Here is a 16,351-nt window from a genome sequence, read left to right on the forward strand (position 1 = left end):
TGCAAACCAGTCCGACCGAGGCGCAGCCCTGTAGTGTCTGAAGCAACAGATCCCCCAAAGCCACGTGTGAGCGAGCAGGAAAACCAGGCTCCCCACTGTTGGCTGGGACCAAGCCTCGAGATAAGAGGCTACAGCTTCTCAGGGAATAAAAGACCCCACATCAGGGCTGAAGCCCTGCCCCACACATTAGCTGCTGCCCGGCCTCAGCTGTGTTATGCAATGACTCCCTCCGCACATCCCCAGCCCAGCTCACAGCCTCGGTGCTTCCCACGTTCTTGCAGTCACTCATTCTCAGGCCTCTCCCTTCTTTACGAAGTGATAAATCTGGTTTGGGCTTGGGGTGAAGCCTTTGTCCCAGTGAACAAGTCTTAGCTGGACTTAGGACCCCTCGGCTTTCCATAACTGTGAACAGGTCTTAGTGTCTTTATTTTTGCCATCGGTTGCCCTGGAAGTGGTAGCTTGGGATTTTTATTGGGAGTCCAATAACTTTTCCTTGGGATTGGAAATACGTCCCTGAAGGAACGGACATGGGGAAGGACTTTACCCCTGGGGACCAACAGGGGGTGCTCGTGGGGCAGTGGGAAGAGCCTGCTCCTCTCTTAGGACAGTTTTGCTTTCGGTTTTGCTTAGTTCCGGGTAAGAACTCTAGCCCTGGTCTTTGTGTTCAGAGCCCGCGCCCACTGGTCCTGTCTGAGGGCGTCCTGCTGTGCTGTGTTCTGACCACTAACATGGGCACTCTGCCAGGCTGCGGTGCATCCTGACCAGGGTCATGGGAGCCCTGCCAGGCTGGGGACGTCCATACTGGCATCCGGGGCCTGAAGCCAACACCTTGAGACTGGTAAGTCCCCCAGTTCCCTTCTGTCCCCATTCCCCCCACCCTGCTCCAGTCCCTAAGTGACCCCCAGCCCTGGCCCCTTGCTGGTCCTTTGCGGTGGACCACACTCTGGGGCTGAAGCTGACCCAGCCCCAGGCTCTGCCCTTGATCCAGGGGAAGGTACAAGGAAGAGAGCCACCCGCCCAGCAGACTCCTGCTGTCTGAGAGGGCCCTGCCTGGGCAGCAGCTCTTGGCAGCCCTGAGCAGGAAGAGAGCGTTCTGGGGCTGGCCACGCAGTGGTGGCGTCTCCACCTGCAGCCCTGTGATAAGTGTGTGCTGGTGTCCAAGGGTTGGAGCTGGGTAGGACCAGCTACTTGGGAGGGTGGCTTTCTGCCTGCCCTGTGGGGCCCAGAGTTAGCCTGGAGGAGGGTCCCATGGGAGCCTGGACCAGGGCAGCCTCGTTCCCATTTGAGCTGTCAGTACCTGAGGCCAGCCTGGCTTGCTGCTCCCTCCCAAGGGACAAACCCACAGGACCCCAGGTGTGGCTCAGGGCTGCCCAGGAGAGGTCCCTGAGCAGGCACTCACCCAGGTGCCAGGTCCCAGTGTGACAGGCAGAGTGGAGGCTGAGAAGGCCCGTCCAGGTGCCAGCCCAGCTGTGCTCACCATGGCACTGCCAGCCTAGGAGCTCTTCCTTCTTGTCTGCCCAGTGGGGAGACTGAGACCCCTAGACAGACAGGTGCCCCCTTTCATTGTCTGTCTCTTGCCCAGGCGCTGTGCCTCCTTCTGCTGGGGTCCCCCCAGCACACCCCTGCACAGCCTGCATGCAGACAGGAAGAGTTCCCGGTGGGCTTGGAGTGTTGCCCCAAGTGCGGGCCAGGTAGGAGCCCCAGATGGCCCACACTGGGCCAGGCCAGAACCCCATCCTGCCTGCCCTGAGCACCCCTGTCCTTGTGTTTCCAGCCCCAGGTGACACACAGATAGCAAAGGGCTGGAGCCCTGGGACAAACTCTGCAGCCTGGACTTCAACTCGGGATCCTGGCCCTCCCGTGTCCAGGCATGGGCTTGGGGGGGTGTGGTGGCATGCATGAGCCCAGGCTGAGGCTGAGACGACAGGGCCAGGCCCAGGGGCCAGGAGGCCAGGCATGCCTCCAGACCCGCCCTGCCCCAAAGCAGGTGCATTCCTGGAAGGCCACTGGGCCATGGGATCCCTGGGGACAGCTAGATGACCTGCAGTCTTCATGGGTGGTGTCACATGTACTTGGTGCTGGGTTGGGGTGACAGGCGAACCCTGTGGCTTCCTGCTGCTGAGCTCTGTCACCCGGCCGCAGGTTTCCACGTGAGGCGAGTATGCAGCGAGCTGACGGGCACTGAGTGCTCGCCCTGCCCTGCGGGGACCTACACAGCCCACCCCAATGGCCTGAGGCAGTGCCTGCACTGCCAGGCCTGCGAGCCAGGTGTGTACTGCCCGCGCCCACAGGCCAGAGCCTGGGCACCCGCCTTGGGGCTCCCTGCAGCTGTCTCCTGGGCCTCCGGAGCCACAGAGCTGCCCTCAGGTGGAGAAGCCAAAGGGTTCAGAGCTCCCTCCTTGTCTCCAAGGCTGCCGTTTCCAGAGGGCGGTCCTGCTCCCAAGTGGGGAGGGCAGAGGTCCTGGGCAGAAGACAGCTGGGAGGTGCAGGCTCTCCGTCCACTCCCAGGTCCCCACTGGCAGGTGACAGAGGCCAGGGCTGGGCACCAGACCTCTGTCTTCCTACAGGAGAGGCTGTAGCATCCCTGCGGGCAAAGCAAGGAGCCATGGTGCTCAGGAGAGGGCTGGGGGAGACGGTGGGGGCTGTGACCCTTTGGGGTACAAAAGGGGTTGGTGCCCAGACCTCAGGCTGCACTGCAGCAGTCTGACCACAGCCACCGGGCCAAGCAGCACTTGTCTGATTGGTCCCTGGTAGGGGTGTGGGTGGCCAGTGATGCTGCCCCCCAGGAGGAGCAAGGTGGGCAGGGCCTGGCAGCTTGGACGGAGGCCATTTGTGGGCAGGGCTGGGGTGGCGGGGACTTGGCTCCTGAGGCCCTCACTCCAGGCCCTCCTGCAGCTTTGGGGTCCCGTCATGGGCCCGACATGCGTACAGACCTACAGGGAGACACCCGACCATTCGGCACCCCCTCGACCCTGCCAGGCCCAGCCACACAGCTGTCCCATCCCTGCAGTAGAGGTGGCAGTCACTCCCGGCTGCTGTCTTAGCTCCTTCTCTGGCTCAGGCATGGGCCTGGTGACCAGGCGGAAGTGCTCCAGCACCCAGGACACTGTGTGTGACTGCATTCAGGGCCACTTCTGCAAGGCCCAGGAAGGGGACCACTGTGTCCTGTGTGAGCCCCACAGCACCTGCCTCGCTGGCCAGAGGGTGAAGGAGAGAGGTGAGCTGTGGTGGTACATTCACCTTCATTCCTGGAGTGCCGGACACCTTAGTGGCTGGCTCAGGGACCTGGGAGGGGACAGGTGTCATGGTCAGCTCAATTTCTCCTGTCCCAGCCCTGTCCTAGGAAGAGGGGAGAAGGGGGCAGAGTGGGAAGAATGGGGGGGGACTCTAGAGTGGCTGGGACCCTGAGTCTCCCTGCCTCGCTTTCACATCCCAGGAAGGGTAGCACTGGCTGGGGTTGATGGGGCAGCTGATGGGCAATGCTAGTGACCATTCCGAGCAACAGTCCCTTCCCCAGCCTGCACCGTGGCAGGACTGAGGCCCAGCAGGGCTGAGGCTGCCCTGCTCTGGGGTTCCCAGCTCCAAGTGCCTGGTATCCAGCCTTCTGCCCACCTCCCCTCTCCCCAGGCACCAGCAGTCAAGACACACTCTGTGCTGACTGCCCGCCAGGCACCTTCTCACCCAATGGGACCCTGGACCAGTGTCTGCCCTGGACCAGGTAGGGGAAGCCTGCACGGGGACAGCAGCCCCTCCCCGCCTGCCCCGGTGGAGTGGGGGTCCAGGTCCTACCCGCAGCTCTCCCTCCCTCCCCTCCTGGGCTGTCTTCCTCCTCCCTCCCTCTCTCTCTCCTTAAAATGGGGACATCAGGACTGACAAGAGGTCCCGCCCGAGCTGCTGACCATGCCTGTGGTGCCCATGCCCCTCCCTCCTAGGTGCAGCTGGTTTCAGAGAGAAGTGGAGCCCAGCACCAGCAGTGAGGATGTCACCTGCTCCCTCTCGGGCCTCATTTCTGGGCTCTGTGTGACCTTCTTTCTCCTTGGGCTTTCCTTGGTCATCTGGATATGGAAGAAAAGAAAACGGTCACTTGGTGAGCCAGGCCACCCCTCTCACAGCTCTGTGTCCCCATGTTCTGGGAGGTAGCCTCTGGCCAGGACGCTTTCAGGGTCAGCGGTGTTGTCGGGTGGCTGTGTCTGGCTTCATGTCTACGCATGACAGGCCTCCTACTATGTGGGGTGAGGGGTGGGACCCTGACTGCTGAGCCACCCCTGTCACAGTGGAGCCTGGTGCCCTTCTGCTTGGGGACCATGGGGAACTCAGGCAGCCCTGCTCCACTGGAAGGTCAGAGGTAGCCAGCCAGGGCCAGTGTGTCCCTTTCTCCTCAGGATGCTGAGCAGGGTGTGAGGAGCCACCTGTGCAGGCCCCACTTTGGCCCCTCAAGTGCAGACACATGAGGGGGCAGGGCCGCACCCCGCGTGTTCACCCCAGGTTGCCGGGCGCAGTGACCTTGGCGTCTGAGGCAGGCCAGGAGTGCTGGGCCTGAGTGCCAGCCTGGGGGGCGGGTCCACCTCTCTCTGTAGTATCCTTCCTGTCCCTGGATGACTGGTGACTTCAGGGACATGGATGGGCTGTGACAGCCGGGATGGTGGCCTCCTGAGGGACAGGCTAGGCGGGGAACTGTGTGTACAGACCATCCCACCCTGCCTCTGTGAGTCATTCTTGGGGATCACATAGCATAGCCCATTGTGCGCCTGTGTCTCAGGGCAGCTGCTCTGGCCCCTCCTGTGACGGGCATCTCTTTGGGTTCTAGGCTTTGGAGCCTCGATGACCAGCGCTGCCCAGGTACTGTCACCCTGCTTCACCTGAGCTGATTTCTGGGCTGCGTGGGTGGGGACTCTCCTGGCTGTTGGGGGCCCCGGTCCTTAGTTTACAACTGAGCCAGCCCCTCCCATTGAGGGCAGCAGGGCCGGGGTTGCCTGGCCATGGCTGGGCGTCTGAACACACATTCACCACTTTCCCGGCAGGGGCAGAAGTGGGGCGGAGCAGAAGAGCCCGAGGTGACTGAGGTGCTGCAGGCCTGTCCCGACGTCACCACCGTGGCTGTGGAGGAGACGGCCATGTGCAGAGAGAGTGACCCCCACCGCTGACCGCTGGGTTGGGAAAGCAGTGGCTCAGTTCTAGGATGGCACCGCTGGCACCATGCTGAGATGGAGTGGTGGCACTAAGGTCCCCACAGGCTGTGCAGCCCGAGTCTGTCATCACCCAGGAAGCCAGTGCCACAGACGGTGCAGGCCCTGCTCCCAGCCCTTCCAGCGCTCACCCAGCTCGGCTGCTGTCCTGCCTGTGTCCCGGAGCCTGGTCTTGGTCATCTGTTGGCCGGCAGCTCTGCCTGCCCCAGGGTGGGCTGGCCGCAGAGGTGGCCTGAAACCCCTGTCCTGTTTTATAAGGTCTATTTATACCCAGACATGTCATCCCTGTATAAGTCCCACTTTTAATCAGCCCTCCACCCGCTGGGACTCCCACCTGCACCACAATGGCTTGGGGGCCACCACGCAGGGCTGGGACCACAGCTCGGGGCATCTTCTGGGAGGAGCTGCGTCCCCACCTCACTCTAGACCTTGGGGTGACCTCGGGGCTCCTTTGTTCCTCACGGGGTCAACTCCACTCTCATCCTTGTTTCTGTCCTGCGGTCTCTGTGGGCTCTTTTCCCACAGGGCCCTGGGGTCCTTCCCTCAGTGTCGCAGGAGAACCTCCAGCATTTCTGGCTCAGCTGGCTTGTCCCCGCCCCATCTCCTGACAGTGCTGGGTGCTTTATGGAGGACAGGGCTTAGGGGCCAACCCCGGATGAGTCCTGGGCCTCAAGCCTGCTAGGCAACAGCTCTTCCACTGAGCGAAACCCATGCCTTTCACTTGAGTTTGCTTTTAAAATTTACTTTGTGACATTGTCTGCTAAGTTGCCCAGGCTGGCCTTGAACTTTCGGATCTGTCTTCCACTGCTCCATGGGTACATGTGCTCATTGTGGGGAGTCTGGGCCTCTAGGAATTCACTGTGGACAGACTTAGGAACCCTCCTTCCACAGGTATGCAGGTGTGGACATAGAGGCAGGCGTGCAGAGGTGTGAAACCGATGTGTGTGTGGCCTCACACTGGGTGAGACTCAAGCACGCTGTGTGCGTCTTGCTGGGCACTAGTGCTTGTGGGTCCCTTGCCAGGTGCAAACCTGCCCCTTAACCAGACCCCGCCGGCTGGTACTCTGGTCAGTGTCATAGCTCGGCTGGCCGAGCATCGGTGGCTGTGTGGACAGTGCTGCAGGTTAATTTTTATTTCATCCTTGTTTTTTTTTTTTAAATTTTTTTTTATCAGTACCAGGGATGAAACTCACGACCGCCTGCTTGCAAGGCAGGTGCTTATGCTGCTGAGCTAAATCCCCAGCCCCTCGTCCTTGTTTTTAAGTGTGTGAGTTTAGTCCTTTGGAATCTGGTTGTATTCACTGCTTGAGTCTGACTTTTCTCTGCACTGTCATTTCTGCCCTTTATTTTCATCTGACTGTCTGTGTCCTGTCTAATCCGTCTTCCTACTTTTTTGAATTGTGGGACATTAAAAAGCCTTTAGTGCTTCTTTAGTGGCCCAGGAGGTCCAAAAGAGGCAAGGACCGGCGGATTGTGTGTGCTGCCTGCAGGGCTCCCCCTCTGCAGGGACGACTCGGGAGCGCTGGCAGCATGGCACTCGGGGGCTGCCTTGTGAGGCACCGAGGCAGACATCAAACCAGGACTCCAGCGAGGCGGGGAGAAGGCCTTCCAGTGACACCCGGGATCCATCCGCGTCCACCAGGTCCCACCTCTCCCCGGTGCCGTTCACGCATGCTGATCCAGCATGACAGGACTCCTGAGTCGTGATACTGTGATGGTGCCGATCAACCCTTTCTGTTTTCTCCAAATCCTTCCCAGCAGACTGAAAAAGAAAAAGCCACTGATGGAGTCTGGAGCTTTATGACCCGATCCGGGGTGGGTCAATCCCAGAGACAGGTGGTGTTGCCTGAGAACCAGGAACATTCTGGCTTGGATGGAGTCACTTTTTTTTTGGTATCAGGAATCAAACTCAGGACCTGCTTGACAGGCAGGCACTTACACTGCTGAGCTATATCCCTGCTCTCAGGAAGAAGTCACTTTTGTCCTAACTACCTTATAAGCTGCCTGCCTCTGGGGTAGATCTCAGATTTCTGCTGTCCAGGACCACACATCTGCCCTTCAGCCCCCAGCGGCTTGCACCCTGCAGTCCTGGCTGCATATGTTCTGTCTCAAGGCTCCTTTGGGTGCTTCTGTTCTCTGGGCTGGTTGCTCCAAAGTGTCACTTCTCAACAGAGCTTCAGATGCCTTAAGTACCCACACGGCTGGAAGGGTGGCATCTAGCCCACTCTTGGGGGCCTACATCTGCCTCTCAGGTATCAACAGAACCAGGACACTGAAGATCTCGACGACAGAGGCCAGCACAGCCCTACAGCCGCCCCGGCTTCCCGGATACCTCGAGGGCTGTGGGCCTTGAGATCTTTCTCCAGCTCTTGGAGCACTTTACTCAGGAGGTGCTTAGCAATGCACTGTGGTGACCCTCGGTGCTGGGGGCTTGCGGATCCCACAGGAGAGGAGCACCGCATTCGTCCTGATGGGGCTTGTGTTGCATGAAGTTGAAGACTGCAGTTGCTGACCGCGGGGCAGGGAAGCAGAGTGTTTACTGGGAGTCTAGGGGAAGGCTGATAGACCCGGCCAGCCTGGGCGCAGCTATCTCTAGCATGACATCCGCCCAGCTTGGTACGGGGCCCGGAGGAGCAACTTATCTCTCCAAGAGGAACTTCTGTGCTCTTCTGGCTCCAGAGATAGACCCGCAGCTCCTTTTCAGGCACGCGCTGAGCCCTCTCCAATCCCAAGCCTCCACCCCCAGCCCCCAGCCCCCAGGAAATCTTTCTGTGTCCTTATTTGCACATGCAGATGCTCATGTGTCACTTCACCCACCCCCAGACTCCTCCCCTAGCCAGATTTAACAAAATGGCCGAGCTCTGTCCTGAGGGGATGTGGGTGTTTGCCTCTCTACTGCAGCCCTCTGTGCCCACAATAAAGGCCTCCTTTCTACTTACTCTGTCTCTTTATCATGACAAAATCTTTTTTTTTTTTTTTTGTCTTTTTGAGACAGGGTCTCTCTATGCACGTCAGGCTGGCTTTGAAATCACTATGTGGCCCAAGCAGGTCTCAAACTCACAATGGTCCTCCTGCCTCAGCTTCCCAAGTGCAGGGGTTACAGGCGTGAGTCACCACGGCAAGTTTATCACCAGAATCATATCAGAGGGAAGCTCTCGGTAGTGGGGACTTGAAAAGGGTTGCCAGGGTGGGCATGGAACTAGTGGCCAGGTCCCCCGGCTATGAGAGGTCAGGGTGGCACAGCGGTCGTTCAGGTCCATGCTGTCACAGGACTGGCGAGAAACAGATCACAGGTGCTTTGGTCACCAGGAACCTTGGTGCGTAGTTAAGGAGAACGAAGCAGGAGGGAGAAGCAGGTCCATCAGTCCAGTGGTCCCTCGCCCGTGTCTGCTTTTACTGTCCCGAGCTTAGAGTCTGTGCCATTTTCTTGGAGAGGCGGAGAGCCTGACTCCACCTTAAGCCTTGTGCTTTCCTAGCTGCCTATTCATAAACTGAAGAGCTCAGCTCCCTCTCTCCCCTCCTGCCTTCTTCTAGGGTGCTTCTGGAGGTGGGGGGCCCTTCCCCTCTCTAGGACTGGCTCCGGGCTGTGTGACTGATATGTCCTCTTCTGAGCTCCTAGGCACTCACTGCCTGGCCTCTTTGATTCTTTCTGCCTTCATTATGTGGGAAATGAACCCCTTTCCCCTGTCTGGTCCCCCAACACCAACCCCAGCACCACCACCTCCCAGGCTGAGGGAAGCAGCCGCCTCCCGGGCCTCAGCTTTCCGTCTCTTCTGGGGAGACTGGTCAGTGTGGCCATCCCCTTCTTTCCTTCTCCGGCCCCACACAGGCCCCTAGAACTTCTTGTGGGGTCTGATACGAGGCTCCTGAGCAGCAGGCCCTCTGCCACTCGGGCTAGGCTGCAGGGGCCCATTGTTGGCAGATAACCACTAGTTATCTGAGGGGCCTGAGGGGCAAGGGGTGGCCTTGAGTCCAAAATAGCATGGTTACCAGTTAAATAAAGAAACAAAGACTTCAGTGTATTATCTATTTGTGAGATCTCAGGACTAAAGCGATACCATAGAGCACAGTGACATTTTAAGTCACATAAGTGCCCACATTTCTCATAAATCCTGGCCACGTGGCCACTAAGGTCCAGAGCAAGGCACACAGCAGTCCTGGCTCTTACAGCACACAGTCTAATGATGCCAGAAAAGGACTGCTTCTTTAAAGACTCTCCCGCCTCAGGCTGGCTTAGTTAGAAGCCCTAGGAACACAGCGCTGGGCCCAGCGGATCCTATCTCTTACTTTTCTTCTGTAAATTTGTACTGTAGTGTAATAATAGCTGGCTGTGCATCTTAGTACCCATTCTTTTTTTTTTTATTTAAAGAGAAAAAAAGAAAGGACATAAAAAAATAAAGCAGTAAAAGGGTACAAATAATACAGTATTTCAAGAAAAAAAATATACAGTAAGAAATCACCAGTTAATAGGTTACATATTATCTTCCCAGGAACAGTTGTCCAAATTACAAAATTAAAGCATATAAAGTGAACATTCATACAGTGAAATTGGAGACAGTTCCGTTCAACGATCCAACAAAAGCTCAGTAATATGGTTTTCCATCCTACATACTCAAACATACATGTAGTTATATCCCTTAGACCACCTTCCTTTCCTCTCTTTTTTACAATAACAATTACTCTTTTGGGGTTTTATTACTCCCATGGTTCTTACTACTTTTTTTGAAGAGAATAAAACCAAATGTGACTAAGCAAAACAGAGTCAGAACAGAAGGGAGGGCATAGTACATGATGCAAAAATAGAATACCAGGTGATCAAAAGTGGTTACCATTGTGCCTCTTGCTATTGTTAAATTGAGTTGCCTATATCATCAGGTATAATAGAATTGATCAAAACAGTACAGAACAAGACCAATAAAACCTACACTGGAGACCTTACAGGACTTCAAAAAAAGGATGATAGTCAAACCATAATGGGCATCATAGTATATCTTATTGCCTTCAAAGTGGTTGCCTATACCCTTAAACTTGATACTATCAAACAAAATAGAATATAGAATAATCAGACAGAACAAGATGGGGAGAGCAATACTGGGGTTCAAATCAGGTCAATAGGAAAACCAAGAAAGTTACTATAATATGTCCCGTTATTTTTAATTTAGTTTTCCCTTAATTAAAAAAATGAGAGAAAATAGATTAACTTAAAAAAAGGGAGGGGGAGATTGAGATAAGAGAGGACATTGTAACAGAACAATGCAGGGCAGAACCGAACCATTCAAGCATCATTGTGTTTCACCCCCAGATAATCTAACACAATAGTAGTCACCATAGTGCCTCTTTCCTTGAATTATTTGAGTGTAACTTCGTATGCTATAACATCAAGCATATATATCAAGACAGTGTGAAGCCATTCAAGAGGATGCAAGAATTACAGGGTATTTAGAACCTGCTAATAGAAAACAAACAGTGGTTTCTATATTATCTCTTTGCCTATAAAGAGTTTTGTTTATACTATAGCATATAGTGAAATATAGTAAGATACAACATGTTAAAACCAGTGGAAACAGATGTACCACAGCTTGATGGGACTTCAAAACAAGATGACATTAAATCAGCACTAGCTTTTATGTTGTGTTGTTTTCTTCAAAATAGCTATTTGTACTATCATAGATACTAAAATTGAACAACACAGGTTAAAACCATTGCGGTTAGTGAGTGAAAACATTATATGGCTTCAAACCAATATGGTTGGGAATCATGATTACCACATACTTTTATGTATTCTTATCATTTCTTACACTAGGGAAACTATTCGGTATTTATAAATGTGAGTTTGATTTATTTCACTTATGAGTATGGTCTCAAGCTGCGTCCATTTATTTGTAAATGTCTCCATGTGATCATTCTTTATAGCTGAGTAGTACTCCATTGTACAAAAATACCACAACTTTTTAATCCATTCTTCAGTCAATGGACACTTAGGTTGTTTCCAAGATCTGGCTATTACAAATTGTGCTGCTATAAACATGGGTACACATATATCACTGTGGTATGATGTTTTCTGTTCTTCTGAGAATATGCCTAGAAGTGGAATAGCTGGGTCAAATGGGGCTTCCAGTCCCAGCTTTCTGAGAAATCTCCAGACTAACCTCCACAATGGTTGCACCAGTCTACACTCCCACCAACAGTGCAGGAGAGTTCCTTTTTCCCCACAGCCTCTCCAGCATTTGTTGTTGGTGGTTTTCTTGATCTTGGCCATTCTTTCAGGAGTGAGATGAAATCTCAGTGTGGTTTTAATTTGCATTTCTCTAATGATCAGTGATGGTGAACATTTTTTCATATATTTATTTGCCGTTTGTATTTCTTCATCAGAGAATTGTTTATTCATCTCAGATGCCCACTTTTGGATTGGGTCTTTGAATTTTGGGGGTCTGATTTTTAAAAATTCTTTATATGTTTTAGACAGAAGTCCTTTGTCTGAGGGGCAGTTCACTAAGATTTTTTCCCAGTTTGTGGGTTTTCTTTTCACTATGCTGGAGATTTCTTTTGACGTGCAGAAACTTTTTAATAAGAGGTGTTCCCAGTTATTGATTCTGGGAAGTATTTCCCGTGCGGTTTGAGTCCTATTCATGAATTCTCTACCTACTTCTATATCTTCAAGGTTTTTACCCAATTTGTCTTCCAAAAGATTTAGTGTTTCTGTTTTAATATTTAGATCTTTGATCCATTTAGATTTTATTTTAGTACATGGTGATAGGAATGGGTCTAGTTTTAGTTTTCACCATATGGAGAGCCAGTTTTTCCAGTACCATTTATTAAAGAGACTGTCGTTCTTCCAGTGATCATGTTTGTCCCCTTTATCGAAGATAAGGTGGTTGAGTGTGTTTGTAGTTGTGGTTGTATCTTCTAATCTACTCCACTGATCTTCAGCTCTTTTTTGGTTCCAGTATCATATTGATTTTACTACGGTTGCTTTGTAGTATAACTTCAAGTCAGAGATTGTGATACCTCCTGCCTTGCCTTTGCTGCTTAGAACTGTCCTTGCTATTCTAGGTCTCTTCTCACTCCAGATGAATTTTAGGAGTGATTTCTCAAGTTCTGTGAGGTATGTTGCTGGTATTTTTATCGGGATTGCACTGAATCTGTATAAAAGTTTTGGGAGAATGGCCATTTTCATAATATTTATTCTTCCTATCCATGAGCAAGGTATGTCTTTCCATTTTCTGAGATCATCTTCAATTTCATTTTTCAGTGTATTATAATTTTCCTTGTATAGGTTTTTCACTTCTTTCGTGAGAGTAATTCCTAGATATTTCATTTTTTTTGGTTGCTAGTGTGAAGGGTGTGGCTTCTCTTATTTCTCTCTCTGTGACTTTGTTGTTAGTGTATAGGTCTTCTTTGTATTTCTTGTAGAATTCTGCAGTGAATCCGTCTGGGCCTGGGCTCTTCTTTGTAGGTAAGAATTTAATTAAGTTTTCAATTTCATTAATAGAAATTGGGCTATTCAGTAGTTTTACATCTTCATGACCTAGCTTTGGTACTTGTATGCTTCTAGGAATCTGTCCATTTCCTCTGTTATCAAACCTTTGAGAGTAGAGGTTTTTGAAATAGGTGTTGATGATTTTCTGTATTTCTATTGGGTCTGTAGTGATTTCTCCTCTTTCATTCCTTATTGCATGAATTTGAGCTTTTTCTTCCCTTTTTAAAATAAGGTTGACTAGGGGCTTATCGATTTTATTTATTCTTTCAAAGAACCAACTTTTTGATTCGTTGATTCTTTGGATTGTTTTCTTACTCTCTATTGCGTTGATTTCTGCTCTGATTTTTATAATTTCCTCTCTTCTTTTGGCTTTGGGCTTGATTGCTCTTCTTTTTCTAGCTTTTTGAGGTATAGGATCAGGTTATATATTTGTATTCAATGTGGGAACTCAGTGCAATAAATTTTCCTCTGAGGATGGCTTTCATTGCATCCCACAGATTCCGGTAAGTTGTATTTGTGTTTTCATTTTCTTGTAGGTAGTGTTTAATTTCTTCTTTAATTTCCTCTGTGACCCACTGATTACTCAAGAGTGTGTTATTCAGTTTCCATGTGTTGGTGGGAATTTTGTAGTATCTTTTATCATTAATTTCTAATTTCATAGCGTTATGGTCCGAAAGCATGCAAGGGATGATTTCAACCCTTTTGCATTTATTTAGATATGTTTTGTGAGTTAATATATGGTCAATTTTAGAAAATGACCCATGCACTGCTGAGAAGAATGTGTATTCTGTTGTTGTTGGGTGGAATAATCTGTATATGTCTATTAAGTCTATTTATTCACAGGTGTGATTCAGTTCTTTTATTTCTTTGCTGATTTTCTGTCTGGTTGATCTGTCCATTGGTGTCAATGGTGTGTTAAGATCTCTGTTAGAATTGTGTCACTGTTAACTTGGTTTTTCATTTCTGTTGGTACTTGTTTTATATAACTGGGTGCTCTGGAATTTGGTGCATATATATTTAAGATAGTTATCTCTTCCTCTTGGAGTTTTCCCCTAACCAGTATATAGTGACCTTCTTTGTCCCTTCTGATCATTATTGGCTTGAAGTTCATATTGTCTGCAAACAGAATAGCCACCCCCACTTTTTTTTGGGTTCTTGTTGCATGAAGTACTGTTTTCCATCCTTTGACTTTCAGTCTGTGCGTATCCTTTTGGGTTAGATGGGTTTCTTGTAGACAACATACGGTTGGATTTTGTTTCTTGATCCATTCTGCCAGTCTGTTTCTTTTAATTGGTGCATTGAGACCGTTTACCTTAATGGTTATAACTGTTATATATTGGTTTATTGTTGACATGTTATCTTTCTGCTGTTGCATCTTTATCTTTCAGTTCTGTTTAATTGTCTTCTTTGTTTAGTGGTTTTTTCCTAAATGTATCTAGGCTGTCTTTCAGTATTCTTTGCAGGGTTGGCTTGGTGATCATGTAGTTTTTCAGCTGTTCTTTGTCATTTGGAAGTATCTTATTTCTCCATTTTGAAGGACAGTTTTGCAGGGTCCATCAGTCTAGGTTGGAAATCATTTTCCTTTAGGATCTGGAATACTTCACTCCATGCTTTTCTTGACTTTATTGTTTGTGCTGGGGAGTCTGCTGTGATTCTGATAGGTTTTCCTTTATAGGTGATGTCTTTTCTCTCTGACAGCTTTTAATATTCTATTCTTTTGTTCGATTTCTGGGATGGCCATTATTATGTGTCTGGGTGTAGTTTTATTTTGGTTATGGCTATTTGGAGTTCTATATGCTTCACTGATCTTATATCAGTTTCCAATCTCATGTTTGGGAAATTTTCAGCTATTACTTCTCTAAATATCCTCTTGACATCCTTTATGTTGTTCCCTTCTTTTTCATTTATCCATATTAACCTTATGTTGTTCCTCTTTGTGTCATCTTGCAGGTGTTGAATTGTTATTTCCTGATTTCTTGTTATTTTTAAAAGATCTTTCCTTTCCTGTTCACTGGCCGCAATCTTGTCTTCGAGGTCTGAAATTCTATCTTCACATTCATTGAGGCGGTTTTTACAACTTTCGATGGAGTTTTTGATTTCCTGTATATCTCTTTGCATCTGCTTTATATATTCTGTTTGTTTCTTATATTGTTCATCCAGGGATTGTATCTTTTTGTCTATCTCCTCAAGTTTTTCAACTGTGTCTTCTTTAGATATGTTCAGTATCTCCTTCATTTCTTTTATCATTTCTTCTTTTACCTGAGAGATTATTTCTAATTTGAATTCCTTTAAGCCTTCCCAGAGTTGCTTCTTTATTTCAGTTACTATTATTTCAGGTATTTCAGGTGCGTGGCATGTATTTTCTTCTATGCACATGGCTCCTAGGCTTTCTTGGGATAGGCGGGATGTTTGAGACTGCGATTTTGTCTTTCATTTTGTCATTTTCCTATGTTTTTGAGCTTCAAGTGTTGTTCCAAGTGAGGGAGAGAGGTCAGCCAGGCTGGGACAGAATTCCCTGCCCCCTCCTTACTCACTGATCTCAACAGGAAGTCAGGGCCTGGTCCCCAGGCAAAGAAAAGAGTTCGAAGGCTGGGGCAGGGTTCCCTGCCTCGCTGGACTTACTCATCTGACAGGAAGCTGGAGCCTGGCCCTCAGGTGAAGAAGACAGTTTCGGGCCTCTACTGGACTCACTCGACCGACAGGATGCCGGAGCCTGGCCCCCAGGTGAAGAAGAGAGTTTGCTAGGCTTCAGTACCCATTCTTGAGGGATACAGAAAACAATCTGTGTGTTTACCCACTTGGTATGATCACCAGCAAGGTGTGTGCGCATGTGCAGAGGTGGCACAATGCAGTGTTTACCCACCTCATGTTCCAGCTGACGGGTTTTGTGTATGTTTATCTGAGCTTCTCAGAGGGGCCAATGGACCCACACTACTCCAGAATTTGTTTAAAACAAAAGTTGTCTTTTGATTTTTCTGGTAGAAGTTGCCCAATTCAGTACCGTGGCACATGAAAACCAGAGTTGAAAGTTTTGGAGGAAGTCAAAAGTGAATCATCAGATTACTCATGCATGGATGATGAAGACGGTCCATTATGGTAAAATACATGCTTTAGCAGAAGAGTGGTGTGGGCCAGTGAGGAGGAGGAGGAGCAGACTTTGACATTGGCCATGTGAACCAAAGTTCCTGTGACAGTGAGAAAGAATCAACCAATACAGACGGGGGAATGCAAACCTCCTTAATTCAGACGATGAAGGAAACAGCAACGTGAGTACGTGTTTGACTAGCTGGGATGTGGTGAGATGGTCACTCAACCAAATGGAACCATCCAATGGTAGAACTAAGTCCACAAATACAGTGAGGGTCTTGGCAAGAATAAAGGCACCGCACAGAATGCCAGCCCTGCTATTCAATGCTGGAAATTGTAACAGGCAAAATGCTACAGGGTGCTGCAAAATACAGAATGCACGTAACATGTTCCATATGGACCATTAGCCATATTAAAAAATGTATTTATTAGGACACCTCCTAGCTGCACTGCAAGTACTCGTGGGTCTGCTGTACTTAGCAGGGATTTCTCAAGATGATCACAGGAATATGAAGGACCTAAGGAAAAGCAGTGGGTTACAATATGGCATAAAAATTTATGCTCTTGTAGAAACAAAGACTTTATGCTTTCCATTTAG

General features: G+C 49.8%; 1 protein-coding gene across 4 annotated transcripts; it reads left to right on the forward strand.

Annotated features, from left to right (window-relative positions):
- Positions 1-613: 613 nt before the first annotated feature.
- Positions 614-8,124, forward strand: Tnfrsf14 (TNF receptor superfamily member 14). 4 transcript variants are annotated; one of them, XR_001201401.3, is made up of 9 exons: positions 615-838; positions 1,583-1,691; positions 2,143-2,268; positions 3,062-3,217; positions 3,628-3,718; positions 3,933-4,087; positions 4,808-4,839; positions 5,022-6,828; positions 6,948-8,124. XR_001201401.3 is itself a non-coding variant. In NM_001278772.1 (8 exons), the coding sequence occupies exons 1-8, from the start codon at positions 770-772 to the stop codon at positions 5,142-5,144; spliced, it is 861 nt and encodes a 286-aa protein (NP_001265701.1). The 4 variants fall into 4 exon arrangements, 3 of the variants coding, with proteins under 3 accessions (XP_013008366.1, NP_001265701.1, XP_013008362.1); NM_001278772.1 differs by lacking the exon at positions 6,948-8,124 and having other exon boundaries at positions 770-838; positions 5,022-5,144; XM_013152912.2 differs by lacking the exon at positions 2,143-2,268 and having other exon boundaries at positions 614-838; positions 5,022-8,124.
- The last annotated feature ends 8,227 nt before the right edge of the window (positions 8,125-16,351 follow it).

Source organism: Cavia porcellus, unplaced genomic scaffold, assembly GCF_034190915.1.
Source record: "Cavia porcellus strain 051 isolate PalLab524CR breed Dunkin Hartley unplaced genomic scaffold, mCavPor4.1 scaffold_25, whole genome shotgun sequence".
Taxonomy (NCBI): domain Eukaryota; kingdom Metazoa; phylum Chordata; class Mammalia; order Rodentia; family Caviidae; genus Cavia; species Cavia porcellus.

Excerpts from the sequence above, each read along its gene's own strand:
- Tnfrsf14 (NM_001278772.1), top strand. The coding sequence starts at position 770 with ATGGGAGCCCTGCCAGGCTGGGGACGTCCATACTGGCATCCGGGGCCT. Across the intron at positions 1,692-2,142 it reads TTGCCCCAAGTGCGGGCCAG|GTTTCCACGTGAGGCGAGTA; the intron begins GTAGGAGCCCCA and ends ACCCGGCCGCAG. Across the intron at positions 3,719-3,932 it reads CAGTGTCTGCCCTGGACCAG|GTGCAGCTGGTTTCAGAGAG; the intron begins GTAGGGGAAGCC and ends CCTCCCTCCTAG.